Source organism: Symphalangus syndactylus, chromosome 13 (genome assembly GCF_028878055.3).
Source record: "Symphalangus syndactylus isolate Jambi chromosome 13, NHGRI_mSymSyn1-v2.1_pri, whole genome shotgun sequence".
NCBI classification, from domain to species: Eukaryota; Metazoa; Chordata; class Mammalia; order Primates; family Hylobatidae; genus Symphalangus; species Symphalangus syndactylus.
In genome coordinates, this window is record NC_072435.2 from 30,073,512 (window position 1) to 30,101,181 (window position 27,670).

The window sequence follows — 27,670 nt, forward strand, 5'->3', positions numbered from 1 at the left end:
GCAGGTCACTTGAGGTCAGGAGTTTGAGACCAGCCTGGCCAACATGGTGAAACTCCCGTCTCTACTAAAAATACAAAAATTTGCCAGGTGTGATGGCAGGCACCTGTAATCCCAGCTACTCAGGTGACTGAGGTATGAAAATCGCTTGAACCTGGGAGGTGGAGGCTGCAGTGAGCCGGGAACGTGCCACTGCATTCCAGCCTGGGTAACAGAGCAAGACTGCCCCCGCCAAAAAAAAAAAAAAGCTTCCTAGTTCTGAGCACAGTGGCTCACACCTGTAATCCCAGCACTTTGGGAGGCCGTGGCAGGAGGATTGCTTAAGCCGAGGAGTCCAAGACCAGCCTGAGTAACATAGCAAGACCCTGTCTCTACAAAAATATAAAAATAAAAAAAAGCCTCCCACCTCAACCTGAGCAGACTCGTTGACCAGGACTGGGTCACATGCCCATTCTGTGGCCAGGACATTTGGCATGAGTCAGTCATTTGAAGGTGGAATTAACTCATGTCAAGAAGTTGCCACTGGGACGCACTGGTCCAGATGATGAAGAAGGAAGCTTGAGTTGCTATGGAGATGAATTCATTGTGGCTCCTCTACGAATCTGGCCCCAGGAGGCCTTGTTGGTAGGAAGAATGAAGGAACGCTGGACCATCTCAACTGTTCCCTGGATCTGGGACTCCCAACCAACCCCGGAAGCCAAGAACTCATCACGGAGACCAAAATAAGATTGTTTTATTCCAATCCTGAAGAACAATAGTCCAAACAATTCCCCTCCCCTGCTGGAGACTCTCCTGACCCCCAGTGCCCGCCCTCCCTCTCTCTTCAGAAGGCGAAGGGGGTCGATGTGTCAAGGTCTTGGAGAAAAACCAAAACCACGCCCCTTCCATTTCTTCTCTACCCATCTCCCACACATTTCCTTTGTCTCATCTCCGATTTTTCTTCCCCCTCCTACATCCCGTCCCTTCCTCTCCTGCTTCCCCCAGCTTTTCCTCATGTTTTCATTTCTGTCTCTTTGCTTGTCCTCTCTCCTCCATTTCTGGCTCCCCTTTCCATTTTTTCTCGCTTACCTCCTCTCCTTCATCTGTCTTCTGTACTTTCTCCCTTTCCCCTCTCCCCCCTGCACTCCCTAGACTGGCCAGTCTACTCCTGCCAGATACTCCCCATATCATCGCTTCCTCCCCCTCCCCCCAGCTCTGCCCCTTTCCTTCCTTCTGCCCCAGCCTGACCCTGTCTACACCTTTCATCACATGCTTCCTCTCCAGAGGGAAGCCCTCAGAATCCGCCCTGGCCATCAACACCTTCCCAAGCTGTGGTTCCAGGACCTCAGAGACCACTTACAGCTTGCCCTTGGACCCAGAGAGGCAAACTGCCATGAGGAAGTCCCTGGATGACCCAGGAGGTGGCCAGGGGGACTGGAGCGGTCTCCTTGGCCTCAGCCCTATTATCTTTGGGATCGAAGAATGCCCTCGGCCCTCCTGGTGGAGGGTGGTGGGCAGAGGCATGAAGGGTCAGGGCTCTGGGGCTCTCCCCCAGCAATCCCTGAGCAGGTCCATGTGGAATAAGGCAGCCCCAGTGAGGAGGCGCGCTGCAAAGAGGTGTCTGCAGGGCAGACGGCGGGCGGCGTGAATTGAGCAGCTGCAGCGTGTCAGGGCCCCATCCAGGAAGAAGTCCGAGGTGCCGTCCTTAAGGGCAAAGCCATCTCCAGTCCAGTGGAAACCCCGGGTCCCATGCTGCCTAGCAAAGGCCAACTCCTCAGCCACCAGGTCTGCCAGCTCTGGCCCGCAGGCTGCCCGGAATTTGGCCAGGGGTTCCCAGTCCACCTCCTCCTCTCCCGCGGGTCGGCAAAGCCTCTTTGGTTCCCTGGGGCCATCTTCGCCTCCTTCCTGCAGGCCGTCACCTGCAGCCAGGTGTTCACTCCTCGCCGCTGCCCATTCTGGGCTGCCTTCCAATACAGTCCCCACCGGGGTGCCAGACACGACTCCATTCCCCAGCCCTAGACACCGCCCTCCTGCGTCTCCCCACTCCATCCCTCGTCCAGCTCGGCTCTTGGGGCCCACGGACCGGGCTCCCCGTCCATCTCCATTCTCCATGCCTGTGACCCTCGTGTCTCCCAGCTGGACCAGAATTACATCTTCCAGGCCCCTTCTTCTTTTGACCCCCACCCTCGCTCCCCTCTCCTCTGCAATCTCTGGCCCTCTCCTCCTCTCATCTTCCCACTGGGGTCCCCTTTGGTCTCCCTTCTCAGGGGCCAACTCCAGGGACTTCTCCAAGGGGATCCCCCTCAAGTTTCTGATCTCCAGCCCCCTGCCCTTCTCTACTTCTGACTGTGGCCCCTTCCATTCCGCAGTTCTCAGTCCCCCTGCCCTTTCATCGTGCACCTGCGCCCCCCTCCAGGGGCTTCCTTCAAGACTCCTGACCCTCTCATAGTCAAACTGGGTCCCCCTCAGGTCGGTGGTCTCCAGCGCTCTACTCCTGCGATCCTCCAACTGGGCCCCCCTCCAGACATAACCTTCCAGTCCCCAATCTTTCTCACCCTCCAACTGGGGCCCCCTCCAGTCTCTAATCTCTGGTCCTCTCAGGTGCCCTTTCTCCAACTGCGACCCTCTCAACACACCCCCTTCCAGTCCCCTGGGCTTCTGATTCTCCAATTGACCCCCTCTCCAATCTCTGATCTGCAGTGCCCTCCCCTTCTCACCTTCGAACTGAGCCCCGCCCCAGTCTCTGGTGTCCAGTGCTCTTACCCACTCCTTCTCCATCTGGGCTCCCCTCCAAATACTTCCTTCTTTCGGAGCCCCTCCCCAGTCGCCCGTCTCCAGGCCCCTCACCCTCTCGTTCTCCGCCTGGGCCCCCCTCCCTGGCTTATCCTCCAGCCAAGGCTCCCCGCCATCGGGCCCCTCGGGCACCGCCTCCCCGGCTGCGTCGGCCCACTGCATGGCCACCAGGTCGCGAAGGCACTGCGCCACGCCACGCGAGGGGCTGAGACGACGCAGCAGTCGCCGACGGTGGCCTCGCACCAGGGCGCACGCGTCCAGGTCTCGGGCCGCCTCGAAGGCGCGGAAGCGGACCCACATGTCGCGGCGGGGCTCCCAGTTGCGCTCGAAGTAGTCCACGAAAGCGGCCGGGCCGTGGGCGTGGAGCTCGGCCAGCGCCTCGTCGTAGGCTGCGGGCGACGACGCGCCTGCCAGGCGGCAGAGGCGCGACCACAGGCCCGGGTCCTCGCGGCCGGCGCCGCCCAGCTCCTGCGCCTTGCTGAAGAGCGTCTCCAGGCCCTGCGCGCGGCAGATCTGCACGCGCGCGCAGGGCAGCAGCTGGCGCACTGCAGGCAACTGCGCCGCCACCTCGGGCCCGGCGGTGAGGCAGCGCACGCGGCCCTTGACGTCTGGCACGCTCTGCAGCAGTGACGCGAGCGCGAAGCGCAGCAGGCTCGGTGTGCCCGGGCGCGCCACGCAGCAGGCAGCCTGGCGCGCACGGCCCGAGCCGTCCACGCACAGCACGGCCAGCAGATCCAGCGCGCCCTGCAGCCCCGGCAGCCGGTCCACCAGCAGCATGCGCGGGAAGCGCCGCAGCAGCGCCCTGGTGCGCGACGTCAGGAAGAACACCGTCTCCACCACCGCCTGGTCCTCCACGAACACCAGCTTCACCTGGGGGCGGGGGCAGGGAGGCAAGGAAAGAGGTCAGAGGATGCTGGCGTCTCCCCGCCCAGGTCCCCGACCTCGGTTTCCCCTTCTACGGAAATGGGAACCCATTCATTCTTGCCTGCATATGCATTTATTCTTTTGACCGGCAGGAGGCAGTGCAGGGAAATGGTTAAAAACACTCTGGAGCCGGATTGCCTGGGTTTGAGATCCAGGTACTGCAGTCTAACAGCTATGTGATTTTTTCCACATGACCCTTTTAGCTTCTCTGAGCCTCAGTTTCCTCCGCCGGAAGCTGGCTATTCATTGCTCCGTGTGCTGAGAGGCAGTCTAGGGCAGTGGGTCTCAAAATGTGGGCCCTGGACCAGCAGCATCACCATCGGTTCCTGGGACCTTGACAGAAATGCACCTTCTCGGGGCCACCTCAGACCCAGAGTCTGAAACTCTGGGGGCGGGCCCCAGCAATCTAGTTAGACAAGCCCTCCAGGTGACTCCTATGCATGCTTAAGTTAAGGATGACTGGTCTAGTGGTAATGAGCTTAGATTGTGGAGGCAGATCATTTAGCTTTGGGTCCCACCCCCACCACTTCTGAACCCTGTGATTTAACCTCTCTGTGCCTCAGTTCCCTCCTTAGCCTCCGTACTCCCTGATTATCCCTTCTAGGCACTGAACATTCATTTCTCCATGCACTGAGAGGCAGGACAATGGTGAAGAGCATAGCCCCTGCTTCCTGGCCGTGTGCCTTCTGCCAACTTCCCTAACCTCCCTTTCATTTGTAAAGTGATGATAATAAGAGCATCTCTGTGACTGGAAAGATGAGATGCATTTAAGCATTTAGAACATTGCCTGGTACATATAATATTACTGTTACTGCTTATCCAACAAATAGTACGTGTTCTGAAAGTGGCCATTATAATTATCATCTCTGTTCAAACATCACGTCCCGGTCTTCTCTGACTTCCCAACTAAGCAAACACCCCATCTCTGGCTCCTTTTGGCCACGGCACTTACCACCCTTTGGCAAGTCATATCTTTGTTTGCTGATCTGCCCATTGCCTGCTTGCCCTCCTTAAGATGTAAGCCCCACAAGCACAGGGATGTTCCCGTTTGGGATGGTCTCTCTTGGCCTCTGCCCTATGTGGCTCTTCCCTTTGCTGATTTTAGTCCGTATCCTTCTGCTGTAATAAACTGTAGCCTTGACTAAAATAGCATCCCTGATGCTTTGAGTGGTACCTGCCCCGGAACAACGGCTCAATACATCCTGAGTGAGTGAACTCACACGAGGGTGTGCAGTCATGTCCAAGGCCACATCTGTGAGGATGGAGGTTCAAGGATCAGACTCCTGGATTTGCCTATTAGCCGTGGGACTTCAGGCAAGTGACCTCCCCTCAATGAGCCTTCGTTCCTTGTCTGGAAAAATAGGGATGTCTATTTAAGAGCGTCATGGATGGGCTAAAATGAGATCACTCCTGGCCAGCGCATGGAAGGACACCTGGTGTGCATCAGATCTCAGCTGTTCTTACCGTCTGTCTCTATCTCTCAGCAGTATTCAGAACAAGTCTACATGGCTGACCCCAATAACAACCCTGGACACCAAGGCCCCAGTAAGTGTCTCTGGCTGGCAATACATCGTTGTTGTCACATGTCATTGCTGGGAGAATTGAGCACTGTCCATGGGACTTCACTGAGAGAGGACATCCGGCAGCTCATGCTGGTCTCTCTTGGCCTCTGCCCTATGTGGTGCTGCGGGATAATTAAGGAATCAGAGAGACTGATGGGGTCGCCTTATGTGGCTCTTCCCTTTGCTGATTTTATTCTGTATCCTTCTGCTGTAATAAACTGTAGCCTTGACTATAACAATTTTTCTCAGCTCTGTGATTCCTTCTAGTGAATCATGGAAACTGAGGGTGGTCTTAGGGACCCCCAGCTACACCAGAAGAGTGACTTGCCCAAGGCCACTGTGCTAACAAGCAGTGATGCTGGGATGCAATGGATGCAGGCCATTAGGAATGATTGGAAACAAAAGCAGTAGGTGGGAGAACATGTGTGGGCGGCATTTTAAGAGGTAGGGTGACATTTGATGAAGGCGGGGCTATGTAAATGAATATATATATATATATATATATATTTTTTGAGACACAGTCTCACTCTGTCGCCCTGGCTGGAGTGCAGCGGCGTGATCTTGGCTCACTGCAACCTCTGCCTCCTGGGTTCAAGCGATTCTCCCTCCTCAGCCTCCCAAGTAGCTGGGATTACAGGTGCGTGCCACCACGCCTGGCTAATTTTTGTATTATTAGTAGAGACGGGGTTTCACCATGTTGGCCAGGCTGTTGAATACATTTTTCTGCCAAATATTTACTGAGAAAATATGATGTGCTGGCTCAGGCACAGAGGAGAACAAATGAGACACACCACTGAGTGAGAGGAGACAGCCCACAGGCCAAGGATAAATAAATATAAAAAAGAAGGTTTCGGGTGTGCAAAGCACACATGAAGTAGTTTTTCTGTACCAGGTACAGTTCCAACAATTAATCTTTCATCCTTACAATATCCCTGTAAGACAGATACTATGGTTATCATCCCCCTTTTTCAGATGAGGACACCGAGGCACACAGGGCTTCAGTTGCTTGCCGGGTGTCACCCATGTGATTTGCAATACCAGGTGAGCTGGGATTTGAGCCCTGACAGCTTGGGTCCAGGGCCTCTTTTTCCTGACCACTCTACCCTAAAGCCTTCAAAATATTGACCAAACAGGCCTGGCTTAGGCACACAGTGGACAGCAGTGCATTTTGCAGAGATGGAGAAACCCATGGAGGAACAGATTTTGAGGATGCAAATGAGTGTACGGGTGTCCTTTCAGACACACAAATTGGTAGCATGGGGAAGCATCTGCCATAGACAGCAGATTCCACAAACATGAACATCAGAAACCATGCCTTTACTACTTTCCATTCACACCTCTTTCGACACGTGAGTAAATCCTCCCTTTTTGATGTGATCAGAATGTTCACATGAAACTGTTCTCCAGACTGCCCCAAAGAAAAAATTGAAGGAATAAAAATAATAGCTAAGGCCGGGTACAGTGGCTCATGCCTGTAATCCCAGCACTTTGGGAAGCCGAGGCAGGTGGATCACCTGAGGTCAGGAGTTCAAGACCAGCCTGGCCAACATGGTGAAACCCCACTTCTACTAAAAATACAAAAATTAGCTGGGCGTGGTGGTATGTGCCTGTAATCTCAGCTACTTGGGAAGCTGAGACAGGAGAATTGCTTGAACCCGGGAGGCGGAGGCTGCAGTGAGCTGAGACTGTGCCACTGTACTCCAGCCTGGGTAACAGAGAGAGACTCCATCTCAAAAACAAAAAACAAACAAACAAACAACAACAACAACAAAATAATAGCTAAATATTGAACATATGCAGGGCTTCCTACTTCTGGGCACGGTTCTACCCATTCTACGCACACACACACACACACACACACTGCACTTTAATTCTCACACAACAACCCCAACAGCCCTGTAAGATAGTATTATCCCCATTTTACAGATAAATGAACTAAGGGTTGGAGAAGGTAAATAGGTTGTTCATAACTTGTTCCATGCCCTACAGCTAGTAACTGGCACAGCCAGAATGTTCATAAAGCTTTTGGTACATATCAATATAAATAAAATCAAGTCACCAGCTGTTAATATAACACCCCAAAAATGGCTTGATGTAAAAACAGGCTATACAGCATAGAAAATATTCCCCTTAGGAGCCATGAGAAGCTAGAAAAGCTGACACTGAGCTGCAGGAGGCCTGTGTAACCACACAGCAGGGGAAACAAGAGCCCCATATTCAGACACGGCTTTGGGCGGCCCTTGATGAAACATCCTGTGGTTATCTTTTGCTGCTTGCCAAGAAATTGCAGTTCTCCCTCTCCTGGGCACTTAGTAGCATTGCACCTCCCTGCCCCCTTGCAAGTAAGCAGCGTCATGTGACTTGCTTTGGCCAATCAAGTGTGAGTGGGAGGGAGCTGAGGCATTGCATCCAAGGAGAAGCCTCTGCAGCCACTCCTGCCAGATATGGTGATTCTGTTGGGATGAATGCCCATCCTCCTGGGTCCCAGAATGACTCAGATAAACAGTACTCCCCCAACATCCCATGGTGGCCGTGTAAGTGAGCAAGAAATAAAATTCAATGAGTTCAGCCACTGAGATTTGAGGGTTGTTCATTATTACAGCAAAACCCAGGCCATCCTGACTCACATAGCCTCAAGACCCTCTATAATTCACCCTCTAACTTTCCCTCTGAGGAGAAAAACAAATGCGTTTAGTATGCTGGGACTATTTGGGACTATTGCCTATTTTTCGTCTTTTTTTTTTTTTTTTTTTTTGAGATGGAGTCTCAATCTGTCACCCAGGCTGGAGTACAGTGGCATGATCTCGGCTCACTGCAACCTCCGCCCCCCCAGGTTTAAGTGATTCTTCTGCCTCAGTCTCCCGAGTAGCTGGGACTACAGGCACCCACCAGCATGCCTGGCTAATTTATGTATTTTTAGTAGAGACGGGGTTTCACCATGTTGGCTAAGCTGGTCTCAAACTGCTGACCTCAAGTGATCCACCCACCTCAGCCTCCCAAAATGCTGGGATTGCAGGTGTGAGCCACTGCGCCCACCTTCTATTTTCATCTTCTTTTTAAGAATTAATTATTTGAATATGCAAACATCCACATGGTCCTAAAGTCAAATAATGTAAAGCGATACGTAAAAGGTCTTACTCCCACCTCTTTAGTCTAATCAGTCTGTTTCCATTCACTATTCTACCCTCATCCATAGTTCTTGGTATTCTTCTAGAGTTTCTTTATATGAATACAAGTAAACATACCTATAATTCTTATTTGCTCTATTCTATAGATAATACAGCATATTATGTACAGTTTTGCATTTTGCTTTTTTAACTTAAAAATGTGTTTGAGAGATCTTTCAAAATAGTTCCTAGACTTGTTCTCATTCTTTCTTTTTTTTTTTTTTTTTTAGGACGGAGTCTCACTCTGTCGCCCAGGCTGGAGTGCAGTAGCGTGATCTCGGCTCACTGCAAACTACGCCTCCTGAGTTCACACCATTATCCTGCCTCAGCCTCCCGAGTAGCTGGGACTACAGGTGCCTGCCACCATGCCTGGCTAATTTTTTGTACTTTTAGTAGTGACGGGGTTTCACTGTGTTAGCCAGGATGGTCTTGATCTCCTGACCTTGTGATCCGCCTGCCTCGGCTTCCCAAAGTGCTCATTCTTTTTTAGTGCTGTGTAGTAATCCATGGATGGATATACCACAAGTTATGTAACGATTACCCATTGGTGGAATTTGGGTTGTTTCTAATCTGTTGCTTTCACAAATAACAATGATTAACCTTGTAAGTAAGTCCTTCCACAGCTGTGCAACTACATCTGCAGGATAAATCACCAGTAGTGGGATTGTGGGCCTAAGGGTGAGTGTTCTTGTCATTTTGATAGATATTGCTAAATTGACCTCCACTGAGATCATACCAGCTTCCCATCAAGTATTCTTGGTTTTTTTTTTTTTTTTTTTTTTGAGACGGAGTCTCGCTCTGTCACCCAGGCTAGAGTACAGTGGCGCGATCTTGGCTCACTGCAAGCTCTGCCTCCTGGGTTCATGCCATTCTCCTGCCTCAGCTTCCTGAGTAGCTGGGACTACAGGCGCCTGCCACCACACCTGGCTAATTTTTTGTATTTTTAGTAGAGATGGGGTTTCACCGCGTTAGCCAGGCTGGTCTCGATCTCCTGTCCTCGTGATCCACCCGCCTCGGCCTCCCAAAGTGCTGGGATTACAGGCGCGAGCCACCACGCCTGGCCCCATCGAGTATTCTTAAAACAAACACACTTGCATCAATGCTCACCATTCTCAGAAGGCAAAGCATACATGTAAGAGAAAGCTGCAATGTTTCCGGGCAAGGTCTCTCTTTTCAGGGCTTGCTTGCTGGTTACCCTGGTGCCTGCCACAAGTGAGGGAATGGAGATGTGACTGGACCCCAAAGCCCATCATCACCGGGCAGGGCAGGTGATAAAAGGTGTTAACAGTTGGGCGCGGTGGCTCACGCCTGTAATCCCAGCACTTTGGGAGGCCGAGGCAGGCGGATCACCAGGTCAGGAGATCAAGACCATCCTGGCCAACATGATGAAACCCCATCTCTACTAAAACACACACAAAAGAGATTAGCCAGACCTGGTGGCGCGCGCCTGCAGTCCCAGCTACTCAAGAGGCTGAGGCACAAGAATCACTTGAACCTGGGAGGCGGAGGTTGTGTTGAGCCGAGATTGTACCACTGCACTCCAGCCTGGGAGACAGAGTGAGACTCTGTCTAAAAAAAAAAAAAAAAAAAAGGTGTTAAGGTGTTAACACCTCCCTGGGTGAAGTCACCCCCCAATCTTGCTCATAAATCATGCCTTGTGGCTTTGGGTACATCCTTCTTGTCTGATCCCCTCCAAAGATCAAGAGAGCAACCCAACTCAGGAAGTGCCAGGCACTTTTTACAAATAATCCTTCCTTTGGAAGACTGCTGGGAAGTGGAAAGACTGATTGTTGCTTGACCTAGGCTTGGGATGAAAATTTAAAGCTAGCTAGCTAGCTATCTATTTATCTATCTATCTATCTATCTATCTATCTATCTATCTATCATCTATCTATCATCTATTTAAAGGGTCTCACTCTGTTGTCAAGGCTGGAGTACAGTGGTATGATCATAGCTTACTGCAGCCTCAAGCTCCTGGGCTCAAGCAACCCTCGTGCCTCAGCCTCCCGAGTAGCTGGGACTACAGATGCATGCCACCATGCCTAATTTTTTTTTTTTTTGTTTTTGTTTTTGTTTTTGTTTTTTTGTAGAGACAGGTGCTCGTTATGTTGGCCAGGCTGGTCTTGAACTCCTGGGCTCAAGTGATCCTCTCACTTCGGCCTCCCAAAGTGCTGAGATTATATTATTAACATTACATATTATGAGTTACATATTATAATATTATTATATTAATATCTACATTATATTGTTATATTACTACTGTATTATTAACATATTAATAATATAGAACTCTTTCATTAGATTTTATAAGTGGAAAAAAGGTGAAACTTCTGTGTAAAAGTGATGGATTGAACACCTCTCTAGTTTCACTCTCTTGAACCTCAAGTACATCTATTTTTTAAATGGCTTTTTTTTTTTTTTTTTAAAATCAGAGGCAATATGATAGGGACAGAACTTTGGAAACTGGAAAGCAGCTGGACATGCTAATCCCACCTCAGCCCCCAAAACCCATGAATCCTAAGCCAGCAATTGGGGGATGCTGAGAACCAGTAGTAAAGTCCTCAAAAGGAGCTGGCAACACCAGGCCAGTTTTGCAGAAGGCAAAATAAAGACGAACCGAGGGCTGTTTCAGCAGCAGCTAGACCTCCAAATCTCGTTTCCCCTCTCCCCTTACTCTTCCCCCACCCCGTGACTGGGGGTTTATTCTGTAGACAGGGCGAAATAGAAGGGCCACTGGCTTTGGGGACATCTGGCCGATCTGAAGATGAGGGAGGGGGATTCTGAACCCCAAGTGGGGACTGAGTGCGTCTTGCTGGCTGAATGCCTGACAGCTCCCTGCCTCTGCCCCAGTGGCTCCCAGAAGCTGGCAGCCTGGCCTTGGCAGCCTCGCCTTCACCCCCCGCCAGGAGGCCGGAGGAGTTTTCTCAGGGGGATTTGACCAGCCCCAGAGGAAGAACGAAAGATGGTGACATCTGGCACTCCCCAACGTATAAAGCAAGATGCAAAACAGCATGCATAGGCCGGGTGCGGTGGCCCCCACCTGTAATCCCGGCACTTCGGGAGGCCAAGGTGAGTGGATCACTTGAGGTCAGGAGTTTGAGACCAGCTTGGCCAACATGGTGAAACCTCGTCTCTACTAAAAATACAAAAATTAGCCAGGCATGGTGCTGCAGGCCTACAGTCCCAGTTACTCATGAGGCTGAGGCAGGAGAATCACTTGAGCCCAGGGGGTGGAGGTTATAGTGAGCCGACAGCGTGCCACTGCACTCCATCCTGGGGGACAGGAGTGAAACCCTGTCTCAAAAAACAAACAAACAAAAACAGCGTGTACAATAGGCTGCCCTGCTTGCTGGGGGTGGGGGGTGGGGGGACAGAAAGAGGAAATAAAGTTAAAAATTAAAGTTAAAAATACAGACATGCAAATTGACCTGTATATGTGCAGAGCTGGGCTGTCCAATCCAGAAGCCACTAGCCACATTAGGTTGTTTACATTTCAATAAATTAAATGACAAATTCAGTTCCTCAGTCATACTGGCCTCATTAAGCATTCTATAGCCATGTGTGGCCAGCGGCTTCTGGATTGGACAGTACAGAAAAAACCATTTTCTTTCCTTCTTTTTATTTTTTTAGACAAGAGTGTCACTCTGTTACCTAGGCCAGAGTACAGTGGCATAATCTCAGCTCACTGCAACCTCTGCCTCCTGGGTTCAAGCGATTCTTGTGCCTCAGCCTCCCAAGTAGCTGAGATTACAGGCACCTGCCACCATGCCTGGCTAATTTTGAATTTTTAGTAGAGACCAGGTTTCGCCATGTTGGCCAGGCTGGTCTTGAACTTCTGACACCAGGTGATCCGCCTGCCTCAGAGTCCCAAAGTGCTGGGATTACAGGTGTGAGTCACCATGCCCAGCCTGGATAAGGAACATTTCTATCATTGTAGAAAGTTCCACTGGGCAGTGCTGGTCCATAGGATAGAAAGCTAGATATGCTTCATAAGCTGCCAATAACTCTGTGCGGGAGGGGACCTGGGGGACAGGATGTGATAAGAAGACTTTTTGCCACATACCCTTTTTAGAACCATGTGAATGTATGACATATTCAAAAAGTAAATATTTAAGTGTTGCTTCACTAATCTGTCTCTCCTGTCCTAGAACTTCTTCCTCCTTTCTTTTAAGAGTATTAAGGGGCTGGGTGCGGTGGCTCATGCCGGTAATCCCAGCACTTTGGGAGGCCAAGGCAGGCGGATCACCTGAGGTCAGGAGTTCAAGACCAGCCTGACCAACATGGAGAAACCTCATCTCTTCTAAAAATACAAAAATTAGCCAGGCATGGTGGTGCATGCCTGTAATCCCAGCTACTCAGGAGGCTGAGGCAGGAGAATCGTTTGAACCCGGGAGGTGGAGGTTGCGGTGAGCCAAGATCCCGCCATTGCACTCCAGCCTGGGCAACAAGAGTGAAACTCCGTCTCAAAAAAAAAAAAAAAAAAAAAAAAAGGTATTAAGGCAGGCCAAAACACAGACCCAGGAGCCAACCTTGGTTTAGCCGAGATTCCAAGACAGCCTTCAAAATGAAAAGACAATTCCCCTTCCAGGGAAGGCTCTGATTTATGAATGAGCTGCTTTGCACAGGAACAATCCTGCAGAGGGCGGTTTCAGGGAAGAACAGCTGAGGCTTAGTTATGTCATGGTGGGTAGTGGAGGAGAGTTGCTAGGTCAGTAAAGACCAGTGGAGTAGGAAGCGCATGTGTGTTTGTCCCCACGGTGAAGGCCATGGGTCTGGATCCAGGCTGTGTGGGTCCGAAGCCCAGCTCTGTCACTAAATAGCTGTGTGACTTTCAGCCAGTTACTTGACTTCTCTGTGCTTCAGTTTCCTTGTTTGTAAAATGGGGATGAGAATGGTGGATTATTTCCTCATAGGGCTCAGGTGAGATTAAAATGAGTTATAGTATGTAAAGCACTTAGGGTAGTGCCTGGCATGTAGTAAGTGCTTGATAAACATTAGCTAAAATTATTATTATGTCGGGATGGAGGCCTGGGCTTGGGCTGGTGGCTTGAATCAGAGCTTCTTACTGGGCATGAGATGAAGACAGGAAGAGTGTGCCAGAGCTGAATCTCGACTTTACCCTGCCTTGGGACCTCTTCCACACACAAGGGAGACAAAGGCACAGCCATGAGGAGAAACCAGTTCTTCCCCCACTTTCTCATCTTTCTTTCCTCTTTAAACTTCAAGTTCACCCCAAACTTGAAGTTGGATTAAAGCCGCAGAGATTCCTTATGGAGCAGCAGCCATCCTCACTGTTCCTCCAAAACAAGCTTGCTCGTGTCTCTGGGCCTTTGCACTGGCTGTTCCCTCTGCCTGGAATTCTCTTCCCTCTGATGACAGAATGAGGGTCCTTTGCCTCAGTTCCATCTCCTCTGCTTCACCATCATGTGCTTAAAGAGACCTTCCCTGACCAATTCAAACAGCACCCTTAGAACTGTCCCGCTCCAGACCCCAGCCTTTTTCTCCTTTATGATATTTATCGCTCCATCACATTACACGACATAGCACTCTTCCTTCTCCTAATTCTCCATCTGCGTGGTGGGTTCAGGTGTGTTCTCCACTTGTGAACATTCATCAAACTAAGTATTTATCATTTGTGCATTTTCTATTTGTGCAGTTCAATTAAAAAAAAAATTTAAGTAGGCCTGCCATGGTGGCTCATGCCTGTAATCCCAGCACTTTGGGAGGCTGAAGCAGGAGGATTGCTTCAGTCTGGGAGTTCAAGACTAGCCTGGGCAACATAGGGAGATCCCCCCCCAACATCTCTACAAAAACTAAAAAATTAGCTGGGTGTGGTGGTGCACGTCTGTTGTCCCAGCTGCTCGGGAGAATGAGGTGGGAGGATTGCTTGAGCCTGGGACATCGAGGGTGCAGTGAGCCGTGACTGCACCACTGTACTCAGCCTGGGTGACAGTGAGATCCTGTCTCAAAAAAAAAAGATTGAAAAAAAAAAAACTTACATAGCATTTGTCATCACTGTGGCTCCTCTTCTTGCTAGCACCCAGCCCCTAGTGATGTTACATCACATTTGGACGTGTTTGTTGGTTGTTGATTTTTCCCACCAGAATTGCAGGGGTGTTCTGGCAGTTACCTCTGCAAGGCAGCCAATAGCCATAGGTGGCTATTTAAATTTCAATTAATTAGAATAAATTCAGGCCGGGCACGGTGGCTCTCGCCTGTAATCCCAGCACTTTGGGAGGCCGAGGCAGGCAGATCACAAGGTCAGGAGATTGAGACCATCCTGGCTAACATGGTGAAACCCCATCTCTACTAAAAATACAAAAAAATTAGCCGGTGTGGTGGCACGGCCTGTAGTCCCAGGTACTCAGAAGGTTGAGGCAGGAGAATCGCTTGAACCTGGGAGGCAGAGGTTGCAGTGAGCCGAGATCATGCCACTGCACTCCAGCCTGGGCGATAGGGCACTCTAGCCTGGGCGACAGAGACTACATCTCAAAAAAAGTAATTAATTAATGCAGTTACTCAGTGTACTAGACACATTTCATGTGCTCAATAGCCACATGTGGCTGGGGGTGCAGAATCACAGAACGTTTCCATCCTAGAAGAAAGTTCTACTGGGCAGCACTACACTAGAAGGTAAGCTCTCTGGGGACAGAGACCACGTGGATCTGGTTTGCTGCTGCATCCCCAGTGCCTCCGTAAGTACTTACTGATGAATGAATGGATGAATGGAGGAAAGGAGTGAAGGGATGAGAGGGTGGATGAAGGAATGAATGACCCACGAGTCTTCAGCGTGGCTTTCCCCCGCCCCCTCCCCTGGCCCGCCTCTCCCGAGACCCCACCTTGGCCTCAGGGTCGGTGCGGAAGAGGCCCTCGAGCACGTGCAGGGCGTCCAGGACGCCGTGGTCGCGGCCCTTGCAGTAGGAGAGCAGGCGGCGCACGTCGGCTGGGGCCACGAACTGCTTGGAGATCTTGTTGGTGGTGCGCACCGGCAGGCAGGCGTTGGCCAGCAGGTGGCCCGGGCGGAAGTAGTAGGCGAACTCCAGCGGGCAGGCCGGGTGTGAGTGGGTCAGCTGGCACTCCGTCACCACGAGGCGGTCCCGCAGCGGGCTCAGCTTGACGATGATGAAGGCGGGGCAGCCGGGCTGGGGAGGCCTGTGGGAGGAACCGCCACCGCCCTGGTCACATCACTCTGCTGCCCTCTTCTTCCTTTCCACTCACCTTTTTTTTTTTTTTAAACTAAGGATTGTTTCAGGCATAGAGAAGAGTAGAGGGCCCTAAGAATATGCCAGCTGTGTGACCTGGGGCAAGTCACTTCAAGTCTCTATGCCTCAGTTTCCTCATAGGTTAAAAGGAAGGTCCTACTCATCATACCTTCCTCATAGGATTGTCATGAGCATGAAAAGAGTTAATATAGGTAAAGCACCTACACAGTGTCTGGAATATGGCAAGCAGTAAGTGTTCACTAAAATTCTATACCTACCACCCTCAGTTCTGTCAAAAGTGAGTGAGTGTTTTATTGTATTTACCTTAACTTTTTTTAGAAATAAAAAATTTCAGATAGTCCTGTATCTGCTTCTGGTTTAGCAATAACATCGAAAGTTGAGGCCTCCTGTGAACGCTGCCCTAACAAATTATCCTCCTTCCCTCTGTCCCCAGAGGCAGCCACTATCAAAATTATCTATTAGCATTCCATGTATATTTTTATGCACCCATAAACAATGGGAGGTATGTTTCTCTGTTTTAAAAGCACTGTATACGTGAAAAAGGACTCAAACTCATTAGTCATCAAAGACATAACAAATTAAAACTGTAAGGAAATGCCACTACACATCAGCAGAATGGTCAAACAAAAGAGTGATAACATCAAGTGTTGATGAGGACGTGGAGCAACTGGAACTCTCACCCATCACTGATGGGAGCGTGAAATGGCACAAGCACTTTGGAAAACTGCACGGCAGTATCTACTAAAGCAGATTTTATGCCTCTCCTGTGACCCAGTGGTGCCACCCAAGACAAATGGGCATCTAAACATGTGTATGAGAATGTTCAAAGCAGCACTATGTATATTCGCCAAATACTTGAAACTTAAATATCCAACAATAGAGTGAGAAGATAAGTTGTGGTATATTCCTAAAATAAAACGCTAATCAGCACCAAGAATGAACACACCATTACAACCTCCAACAATATGGATGAATCTCACAAACCTACCAAGTGAAAGAAGCCAGACATGAAAGAGAAACTGTGATATGATTCCCATTTATATAAAGTTCAACAGCAGGCAAAGTTAACCTCTGCTGTTAGGAGACTAGATAGTGGTTACCCTTAAGTGGTTAACCCTGTGAGGGGGCACCAGCAGGTTTCTTGGGACTGGACATATTCTGTTTCTCGTTCTAGGTGCTGGTTACCTCTGAATTTTATTTTGGGAAAATTCATTCAGTTGCATACATATGATGTGTGTACTTTTCTGGATGTGTGTTACATTTTTTAAAAGTCTACTTAGAAAAAACTTTGTTTTTGGCCGGGCGTGGTGGCTCACACCTGTAATCCCAGCAGTTTGGGAGGCTGACGGGGGACAGATCACCTGAGATCAGGAGTTTGAGACCAGCCTGGCCAACATGGTGAAACCCTGTCTCTACAAAAAAAAAAAAAAAAAAAAAAAAAAAATTAGCCAGGCGTGGTGGCCAATAATAGGCTAATGGGATTACACCTGTAATTCCAGCTACTTGGGCGGCTGAGGAAGGAGAATGGCTTTAACCCGGGAGGCAGACATTGCAGTGAGCCGACATCGCACTACTGCACTCCAGCCTGGGTGACAGAGCGAGACCCTGTCTCGAAGCAAAAAAAAAAAAAAAGAAAAGAAAAGAAAAAGAAAACTCTTTGTTTCCGAGCATTGTGGTAGGAAGAATCATGGTTCCCCAAAATATTCCCATCATAGTCACTGGAACTGCACATACGCTGCCTTCCATGGCAAGAGGACCTTTGCGGGTACGATGAAATTAAGGGTCTTGAGATGGGGAGAGTCTGGATTATCCAGGTAGGCCCAAATGTCATCACAAAGGTTCTTATAAGGGAAAGAGGGAAGTAAGAGGATCAAAGTCAGAGAGAGATTGAAAGATGCTACCCTTCTGGCTTTAAAGATGGAGGAAGAGCCAGGCACGGTGGCACTTGCTTATAGTCCCAGTTACTCAGGAGGCTGAGCTGGGAGAATCATTTGAGTTCAGCCTGGGCAACATGGTAAGATTAGTGAGATCCCTATCTCTCAAAAAAAAAAAAAAAAATGGAAGAATGGCCTGGCGCGGTGGCTCATGCCAGTAATCCCAGCACTTTGGGAGGCCGAGGTGGGCGGATCACCTGAGGTCAGGAATTCAAGACCAGCCCGACCAACATGGAGAAATGCTGTCTCTACTAAAAATACAAAATTAGCCAGGCGTGGTGGCACATGCCTGTAATCCCAGCTACTTGGGAGGCTGAGGCAGGAGAATCGCTTGAACCCAGGAGGCGGAGGTTGCGGCGAGCTGAGATTGCACCACTGCGCTCCAGCCTGGGCAACAGGAGCAAAACTCCGTCTAAAATAAATAAATAAATAAATAAATAAAATAAATGGAGGAAGAGGCTCCAAGCCAAAGAGCATGGGTGGTCTCTAGAAGCTGGAAAGATAAGGAAGCAGATTCTCCTTAGAGCCTCCAGAACACAGCACTGCCAATGCCTTGATTTTAGCCCTGAGACCCATATTGGCCCTCTGACCTCCAGAACCGTGAGATAAATAAATTGGTATTGTTTTAAGCCACCATATTTGTGGTAGTTTGTTACATCAATTGAGACTAAGACAATCATCCCACCCGATATGCCTTTGCAGCTGGCTTTTCACTCGGATTTTCAATACTGTTCAGTTTCACTCCTTTTACTGCTGCCCAATGTTCCACTCCATGGCTCTGCCATCTATGATGGTGTTTCTATTTCTCCTCTTTTACGAATGATGCTTCAATCACCCCAATGTGTGATACAACACTCTCTCTCTCTTTTTTTTTTTTTTTTGAGACGGAGTCTCGCTCTGTCACCCAGGCTGGAGTGCAGTGGCGCAATCTCGGCTCACTGCAAGGTCCGCCTCCCAGGTTCACGCCATTCTCCTGCCTCAGCCTCTCCAAGTAGCTGGGACTACAGGCGCCCGCCACCACACCCGGCTAATTTTTTTGTATTTTTAATAGAGACGGGGTTTCACCGTGGTCTCGATCTCCTGACCTTGTGATCCGCCCGCCTCGGCCTCCCAAAGTGCTGGGATTACAAGCGTGAGCCACTGCACCCAGCCTACAACACTCTCTTATACATCTCTTTATGTGTGTGAGCAAGAGTTTGTCTAGGACAGCGGTTCTCAGACTGTGGAGCATAGCCCATTACATGAAATTAACGTAGGGAGTTGCAACCAGCACTCTAGAAAATGAAATAGGGCCGGGTGCAGTGGCTAGCACCTGTCATCCCAGCACTTTGGGAGGCTGAGGCAGGAGGATCACTTCTCTTGAGTCCAGGAGTTCAAGACCAGCCTGGGCAACATAGCAAGAGCCCTTCTCTGCAAAAAATTAAAACATAAAAAACTAGCCAGGCATTGTGGCACACACCCATAGTCCTAGCTATTCTGGGAGGCTGAGGCAAGAGGATCACTTGAGCCCAGGAGTTCGAGGTTACAGTGAGCTATGATGGCACCACTGTATTCCAGCCTGGGCAATGGAGCAAGACCTTGTCTCAAAAAAGAAAAAAGAAAGGGAATAGGAAAAAAAAATCAGAGTGTATTTCTCTGTTAGTAATATTTAAATTGGCATCTGATTTCTGAAGAGGGGTTCAGTGTTTCTCCACGTGGGGTAATATCAGCATTTTTTGGCAGACTTTATGTTTATACAGCAGGAGCTGTCAAACATTTTCTGCAAAGGGCCAGGTAGTAAATGTTTAATATATTCTGTTGCTATATTGCAAAGGAAGCCATAGACAATACGTAAATGACCAGGCACGGCTATGTTCCAATAAAACTTCATTTATAAAAATAGGCTACAGGCCAGGCGTGGTGGCTGATGCCTGTAATTCCAGCACTTTGGGAGGCCGAGGTGGCCAGATCACGAGGTCAAGAGTTTGAGACCAGTCTGACCAACGTGGTGAAACCCCGTCTCTACTAAAAATACAAAAATTAGCCGGGTGTGGTGACGCATGCCCATAGTCCCCGCTACTCAGGAGGCTGAGGCAGGAGAATCGCTTGAACCCAGGAGGTGGAGGTTGCAGTGAGCCGAGATTGCGCCACTGCACTCCAGCCCGGGCAACAGAGCGAGACTCCATCTCAAGAAGAAAAAAAAAAAAAGTAGGCTGCAGGTTGGGATTGGTCCAAGGGCTTCCTAGTTTGCTGACCCTTGTGACACAGACTGCCCGGGGCCTGGCATGTAGTTAAGAAACCCTGGCTCCCAGGTAGTAAATACCCCAGTAACACACCCCTTAAAAGCCCTCCTATGTTTTTTCCAAATGGCCTCCCAACTGGGTGATTCTCCCCAGGATCCACCCAGAGAAATGCTTAAATCCACCAGTATAAATGCTTAAAAATTTTCTTTGTTAAACCAGAAGGGCATCCTTGACACACCCCTTTTTTCCTACATGCACGAGGTAAAGAAAAATGCAGGAGCCTGCTAGATTTTAAAAATCAAAATACAGAGTTTGAGACTTTATGCCTTATTTAAAGTAACAAGGCCAGGCACGGTGGCTCACGCCTATAATCCCAGCACTTTGGGAGGCCAAGGCAGGCGGGTCACTTGAGGTCAGGAGTTTGAGACCAGCCTGGCCAACATAGTGAAACCCCATCTCTACTAAAAATACAAAAATTAGCTGAGCATGGTGGCGGGCGCCTGTAATCCCAGCTACTCAGGAGGCTGAGCCAGGAGAATCGCTTGAACCTCGGAGATGGAGGTTGTAGTGAGCTGAGACTACATCATTGCACTCCAGCCTGGGCGACAAGAGCGAAGCTCCGTCTCAAAAAATACAAAAATAATGCACATTTAGAAAATTATTCAATGTACAAATAAGTATGAATGAAATAAACCTACAGCCACCATGTGGTATCAGGTGGAAGCAAAGGAAATCCCCATGTTTGATTTCTCAAGATTGCAAGTTCACGGAATGCCACCCGGTACATTTTTCTAGAATAATTCATGGGCTTTTGTGAAACCCTTGGTCTGACTTCCTTCAGCCTAGGTGTTTCAGGCCCTAGAATAGCCCCTTGCTCCGGGTAGGTCAGCTCTTCTGTGAAGCCACAAATTTTGCCAGAGAACAGTGCGTCTCCTCTGCAGGGGCCCAGAATCTCACATAACCACCTACTGGTGCTTCAACACACCATTTTTGCAATTTCTCTCCACCTATTTGGAGGAATAATGTCATCCCCCCGCTAAATGCAAATTCCACATGGATAGGAATTTTTGTCTGTTTTGTTTCTCTCTGTATCCTCAGCACCAAGAACAGTACCTGGCGTCTGGAGGTATTCAGTAAGTGTGTGATGATTCAGTGACTAAATCCCTCGGGGTAATCTACAAACCCTGGTGCACCTACTCTGGGATATGGTCTCCATTCCACCAAAACCATCCATCACCACGTCCTACCCATCCACATTTTTTCCATTTCCACAACCTATCGGAAGTTCTTCCCTCCTTCATAAAACATTCCTCTCCCTTTTCACCTAGTCAACTCCTACTCATCCTCCAGGCCCCACAGCCAGCATCGCCTCCTCCAGGAAGTCTTCCCTGACCATATCCTGGCTAGGGCACGGTCCATTGCATGTAGGGATTTTTTATTTTTTATTTATTTTATTTTTTTGGAGACAGAGTCTCACTCTGTCTGCAGTGGCATGATCTTGGCTCACTGCAACCTCTGCCTCCTGGGATCAAGCAATTCTCCTGCCTCAGCCTCCTGAGTAGCTGAGATTATAGGTGCACGCCGCCACACCTGGCTAATTTTTTTTTTTTTTTAATTTTTATTTTAGTAGAGACGGAGTTTCACCATGTTGCCCAGGCTGGTCTCAAACTCCTGAGCTCAGGCAATCCACCTGTCTCGGCCTCCCAAAGTGCTAGGATTACAGGTGTGAGCCACTGTGCCTGGCCGGGATTTTTATTTATGTCCATCTGTAATGTACACTTCCCACAGAAATCCCAGCATCTAAAACCACCACCTTGCACATTGCAGGGGCTCCCAAAAACCTCTTGGGTGAAGGGACGGATAGGCTGGTGCCCAGAACCAACACATCTTTAGGGGACCCATGGCATAGTCAACCCTCACACTGAGGGTTGAATGATTGAAATAAAGATGAGGGAAGGAGAGAGAAAGAGAAAGTGAGAAAGAAAGGCGGGAGGGTGGTAATTAAAATCATGGGCTTAGTAACCAGAAAGAGGGTCCAGACCCTGGTTTTCCCTCTTAGCTGCTGTGTTATCCTGGGAACAATCTTTAAGCATTCTGTGTCTCAGTTTTCTCACCTGGAAAGTGGGGCTAATAGTAATACTAGTCTCTCAGGCTCATAGAGAGGGCTAAATAAGAGGATTAAATTATGTAAAATGGTTAGAAACGGGCTAGTGCATAGTAAACAATGCAGAAATAGTACCTGCTATTTTTTAAACTTTTTTTCAAGGACCCGTTGTTTTGCTTTGTTTTGCCTTCCACTTACCCATTTATTCATCTTTTTGAGGGAGTGCAGCAGCACAATCTTAGCTCACTGCAACCTTTGCATCCTGGGTTCAAGTGATTCTCCTGCCTCAGCCTCCTGAGTAGCTGGGATTACAGGCACCTGCCACCATGCCCGGCTAATTTTTGTATTTTTAGTACAGACAGGGTTTCACCCTGTTGGCCAGGCTGGTCTCAAACTCCTGACTTCAAGTGATCTGCCCGCCTCGGCCTCCCAAAGTGTTGGGATTACAGGCGAGAGCCACCGCACCCAACTACCCATTTATTCTTGATCTTTCAGGTTTTCAAGATCTTTGTGTTTTCAACGGCTGGTGTGTATTGAGAAAGGCTGAGCAATTCTGTTCCAGGGAGGGAAGTACTGAGAGAGAGGGACAGGGGAGGAACGGGAGCTGGAGAGCTGAAGCTGCAGCAGTGGTGACTTCGAGAGAGTCACTGTGTAACCTCTGGCAGGGGGGAAGGAGTGGCTTGTCTGGTTCCTTGCACCCTCAGCCCCAGCCTCCTCCTTCATATCCCTTCTCTCCCCCCTACATCATCTCCCACACGGCCCCAGAGGGATCTTCCTCCACCCAGACTGACCCTACTCACAGCCTTCTAGGGCTCCCACCACCCCCCAGAAAAAGTCCCAACTCCTGTACTCAGCCCTGCCAGATCCAGGCCTTAACACCACTGCAGCCTCATGTCCTGCCTTTCCATACACACTAACTTCTCCAGCCTGACCTCGGCCCATGGGCTGTCCCTGGGCTGTGGCACTGGAGAGACTCTGCTTTGAGCAGCTTGAGAGAGTGGGGGAGCTAGACATGACGGGTCCAAGACATCGTTCCTGAACCGGCTCATCAACCACCTGCTCCCGCACTCCCCATTCAGAGACCATCTCATCACCTACCCAGTCCCAGGAGCGTACCCAGGGCCCTGTCCTCGCCCCCTCCACAGCCCTGTCTCTCCTGCTCCTTGGCTGTCTCTGATATTTGTAGAGCACTTGGGACAGTACCTGCACATAGTAAACCTAGTATGTCTGTTAGCTCAAATACTATACATACATAAACATATCAACAAAATTCTTCAAGGTTCTGCTTACTGGTTACCTCTTCCAGGAAGCCTTCCAGAACCACTCAGTAAGCTTTCAGGTGGAGCTTACCACTCCCTTTGTATCCTCCTCTCATCTCCCCTCAATCTCACTTTCACTACTATGGGCCACTATCTACAATTTTTTTTTGTGTTTTTTGGTCTTTGTCTACCCCATTAAGTTCTGAGCTGTTCAAGAGCCGAGATCAGTCTTGGATTCCAAATGTCCAGTGAAGGGCATGCACATAGTAGGTGCTCAATAAGCATTTGTTACATTGGAACTGGGTTCTGTTAATAGGTTTCAGGTTAGGCCTGAGCTTCTTTGAGCTTCTTGCAAGCTCTAACGTTCTAGGTTTCTGGGTGATGTGTGTGTTTGATGCTGTTCCGCTTTCAGATCTCCGAGTCTCTGTTTCTAGAATAAGTAGTGAGAAAAAAGTTGCAAGAATGTATTTCACAATACGTTTAAATAACTACCGGTGAAAGAGCTGTTAGAGTGTGCTTACTCTGTGCTGGATGCCTTTCTGAATAATTTACCTATGAGATAGACACTATTTTGTCCCCCATTTTCCACATGAGGAAACTGAGGCCACAGAGGGGTGGAGTCACTCGCTCAACAGCATCCGCCCACCATCAGCAGTGCAATGGCCCAGAGTCCATGCTCTTGAGTCCTGTAACAGCTATCACTTAACCAGCCACCCCATGTTCCAGGCACCAGGGTGATGCGTTTTCCTCATGTGTGATCTCACAGTATGCTCACAATGGCCCCATGAAGCGGGTATCGTGATAACCCCATTTCAAAGGATGAGGAAACTGAGGCTTGGAGATGTGAAGTCCAGTGCCCAAAGTCACCCATCCAGGAAGTCGTGGAGCATGTCTCAGGCAGCCTGAAGGCAGAGCCTGTGTTCTTAAGCACTCTGTTCTTATCTACAGCTCCCCAACCAAAGGTCTCAAACTCACACACCTTCTGGGACCAGGCAGGCCAAACAAGCAAAAGACAGCGCTAGGGATGAGGCAGCAGAGAGTGGCAGGGTCTGGGGCAAACCTGGGCAGCAAAGCCCCATCCAAGAGGGGTGGCCATCTGCCAGCGGAAACATGGGCTCACCTCTTCTGGTGTTCCAGTGGAAGCTAGAAACCTAACATTGTGTGGGGAACAACTCCTGTTTAAAACTGGAGTCAGACCAGGCACCGTGGCTCACACCTGTAATCCCAGCACTTTGGGAGGCCAAGGCAGGTGGATCACCTGAGGTCGGGAGTTCAAGACCAGCCTGGCCAACATGGTGAAACCCTAAAAATACAAAAACTAGCTGGGCATGGTGGCGCATGCCTGTAATCCCAGCTACTCAGGAGGCTAAGGCAGGATAATTGTTTGAGCCCAGGAGGCTGAGGTTGCAGTGAGCGGAGATTGTGCCACTGCACTCCAGTGTGGATGACAGAGCAAGACTCCATCTCAAATAAAATAAAATAAAATTGGGGTCAATTTGGCTGGGTGTGGTGGCTCATGCCTGTAATCCCAGCATTCTGGGAGGCCGAGGTGGGCAGATCACCTCGGCCTCCTTGAGGTCAGGAGTTCGAGACCAGCCTGGCCAACATGGTGAAACCCCATCTCTACTACAAATACAAAAATCAGGTGGGCATAGTGGCACACACCTGTAGTCCCAGCTACTTGGGAGGCTGAGGTGGGAGAATCTCTTGAACCCAGGAGTTGGAGGTTGCAGGGAGCCGAGATCGTACTACTGCACTCCAGCCTGGGCAACAGAGTAAGACCCCGTCTCAAAAAAATAAAGAATAAATAAAATAAAATTGGGGTCCATTAAAATACCCCTGGCCACCTGGGTGTGATTCTGGCTGTCCTGGATTTCTCACCTGCCCCTCTTTGCACAGTTGTAGGGAACTACCTGTGAGCTTGTTCTTTTAATGTCAATCTTCCTGTCTGGTCAGAAAGTACCAGAAGGGCAGGGATTTTTATCTCTTGCCCAACTCCATCGCTCCAACAAGAATATCCCCAGCCCACAGCATGGGACCTGGCCCGTTATTCACTGAATAGATGGATCCTTTTCTTTATCCTGTGGCTTCTCTGCAGTTCAGTCTCCCAGTCTCTGTCTCCCAGTCTTTGTCACGTGTACAAAACCTGGCTCTTCTGTTTCCCTGGCTCTCTTTGGTGTTTCTGCCTTCATGTCTCCATGTTTCTGGAATTTTCCATGACTTTTTTCTCCTCTTGGGGTGTGTGTGTTTTATGCTCTGCCTCTCGAAGTCTCTATTACATTCTGTAAGTCAGGTCGGGCACAGTGGCTTACGGCTGTAATCCCAGCACTTTGGGAGGCGAGGCGGGCAGATCACCTGAGGTCACGAGTTCGAGACCAGCCTGGCCAACATAGTGAAACCCCATCTCTACAAAAATTCAAAAATTGGCCAGGCGTGGTGGTGCGTGCCTGTAATCCCAGCCACTCAGGAGGTTGAGGCAGGAGAAACAACGCTTGAGCTCGGGAGGTGGAGGTTGCAGTGCGCCGAGATTGTGCATTGCACTCCAGCCTGAGTGACAGAGCAAGACTCTGTCACAAAAAAACAAAAAAACTAAAAACAAAGCAAAACAAAACCAAAACCAAAACAAAAAACCACACAAAAATTAGCTGGGCATGATGGCAGGTGCCTGTTGGGAGGCTGAGGCGGGAGAATCACTTGAACCTAGGAGGTGGAGGCTGCAGTGAGCCGAGATGGCACCACTGCACTCAAGCCTGGGCGACAGAGCGAGACTCCATCTCGAAAAAAAAAAAAAGTCTGTAAGTAGGGCCCACACCATCTCTTGCTCCGTGAGTATCTTTGTCTCTCTAGCTCCTCTTCTCACTGTCTCTCAGTACATGTCTCTCCTTGACTCCCGCCTCTCTGCAAGGTGTATTTGGCTGTCTCAGTTGGCCTCTCTCCCTCTGCACCTCTGGGTGGGGTGTTCTCTGCCCGTCTCCCACCCACACCCACCCCCGGTGCTCCCCTTCCCCCCAGCAGGACAGCGGCTCAGGTTCACGCACCCCACGGCGGGCCGGCTGGGCGCACGCACGTCCTTGCACACGAGCCGCACGTAGCTGTACTTGAGCACGTCGATGAGCGTGTAGAGCGGGGGCGCACTGGCCCAGCGGCAGCGCGCCAGGTGCATGGAGCTCTTAACGAAGAAGAGCGCCAGCCGCTGCTGACACCACGCGTCGAAGAAGCGGCTGAACTCGGCCCACGAGAAGAAGGCCCGCTCCCGCAGCTCCTGCTCCTCCTGCCCCGCAGCAGTGCCGGGTGGGGGCTCCGGCCGCTCCATCCTGGGGGCCTGCGTGGAGGACAGGAGAGCAGGTGGATATCAGACCCATTCCCACCCAGGGTGTCTCATCTACTCCATTCTCGGCCTGCCCCGTTGGTGCTGGTGCCTCTATCGAGGTGGGTAGCCCGGGGTCGGACGTGCCTGTTTTTCTCCAAATATATAAATATCAACCTCCAACCTATCTTTGGCCTCCTCCCACCGCCTTATCCCTGGTTCACTTGGAGCCTGTCATCTTGATTCCTAATTCCAACTCGTCTCCTCCTCCACAGACGTGACCCTTAGGTACAGTTGGAATCCCTTCTCCCAAAATACGACCATTAAGCTCAGCTCTGGACATCTCCTCAAATGTTTTCTCAAATTCCAGCTAAAACCTCCTCCCCTTCCAGCTGTGTCTCTCACCCAAGAGTAACTTCTAGCGCTCGTATTCATCTGGAACTCCTCCTTCCATGTTGCCAACAGTTGGCTGTAACCCCTCCAAAGACGCTCCATCTCCAGATGTGCTCCCACATCCAGGCCACGGACCCCTCACCCGGTCACATGCTTCATGCACCTGTGGCTCCGCACTCCCCAGATGTGTCTCTGGCGTGCAGCTGTTGCCCCTTCCCCCGATTATGACCCTACGGCTCGCCACATGCAGCTGTAGCTGGGACTTCCCTGAGACACTCTCATCTCCAGATGTACTCCCCACATGCAGTTATCCACGCTTCGCCTACAGGTGTGTGCCCCACTTGTGGCTAGTTCTCCTCGGAAGTGTCACCAGTATTCACCTGTGGTCCCCTCCTCCTCAGATGCGGCCCCCAGTCCAGCTGTGGGCCCCTCCTCCCAGTTACATCCACCATCCCCCGCAATATGCATCTTCGTTCTAGACATGGCCCCTCGTCCTCGGATGGGCTCCTTCACCCCAGATGCTCCCCCCACGTCCAGTTGCGCGTCTCCCCTCGAGCAGCCCCATCCAGCCCACTCCCGACGCTCCTACTGCCCGCCCCGCCCGCTGCGGCACCTTCCAGCCCTGCCGTCCCACCTAGCTGTGCCTCTCCCCTCCCCAAGATGTGCACCCTTCCCGCCCCTCCCCACTCACCTACCCGCCCCGGAGCGGCGTCCACCTCCCACAATGCCCCGCGCCCAGGCCTGGCCCGGCCCTTGCTCCCGGGATGCCCCGCGCGGTCTCCCGCCTCTCTTCCCGCCGTGCCTCG

At 50.2% G+C, this 27,670-nt stretch overlaps 1 protein-coding gene across 5 annotated transcripts; it reads right to left on the minus strand.

The window, feature by feature from the left end:
• Positions 1-712: 712 nt before the first annotated feature.
• ZSWIM9 (zinc finger SWIM-type containing 9) lies at positions 713-27,641 on the minus strand. Of its 5 annotated transcripts, none has more exons than XM_055235820.2 (4): positions 27,556-27,641; positions 26,203-26,486; positions 15,262-15,574; positions 713-3,639 (listed from the first exon to the last, which is right to left on the minus strand). In XM_055235820.2, exons 2-4 carry the CDS (start codon positions 26,475-26,477, stop codon positions 1,507-1,509), a joined length of 2,721 nt encoding a protein of 906 aa, XP_055091795.1. In that variant the 5' UTR covers positions 26,478-26,486; positions 27,556-27,641; the 3' UTR covers positions 713-1,506. The 5 variants fall into 5 exon arrangements, with proteins under 5 accessions (XP_055091795.1, XP_055091794.1, XP_055091791.1 ...); XM_055235819.2 differs by having other exon boundaries at positions 27,560-27,609; XM_055235816.2 differs by having other exon boundaries at positions 26,877-27,561.
• Between the last annotated feature and the right edge of the window lie 29 nt (positions 27,642-27,670).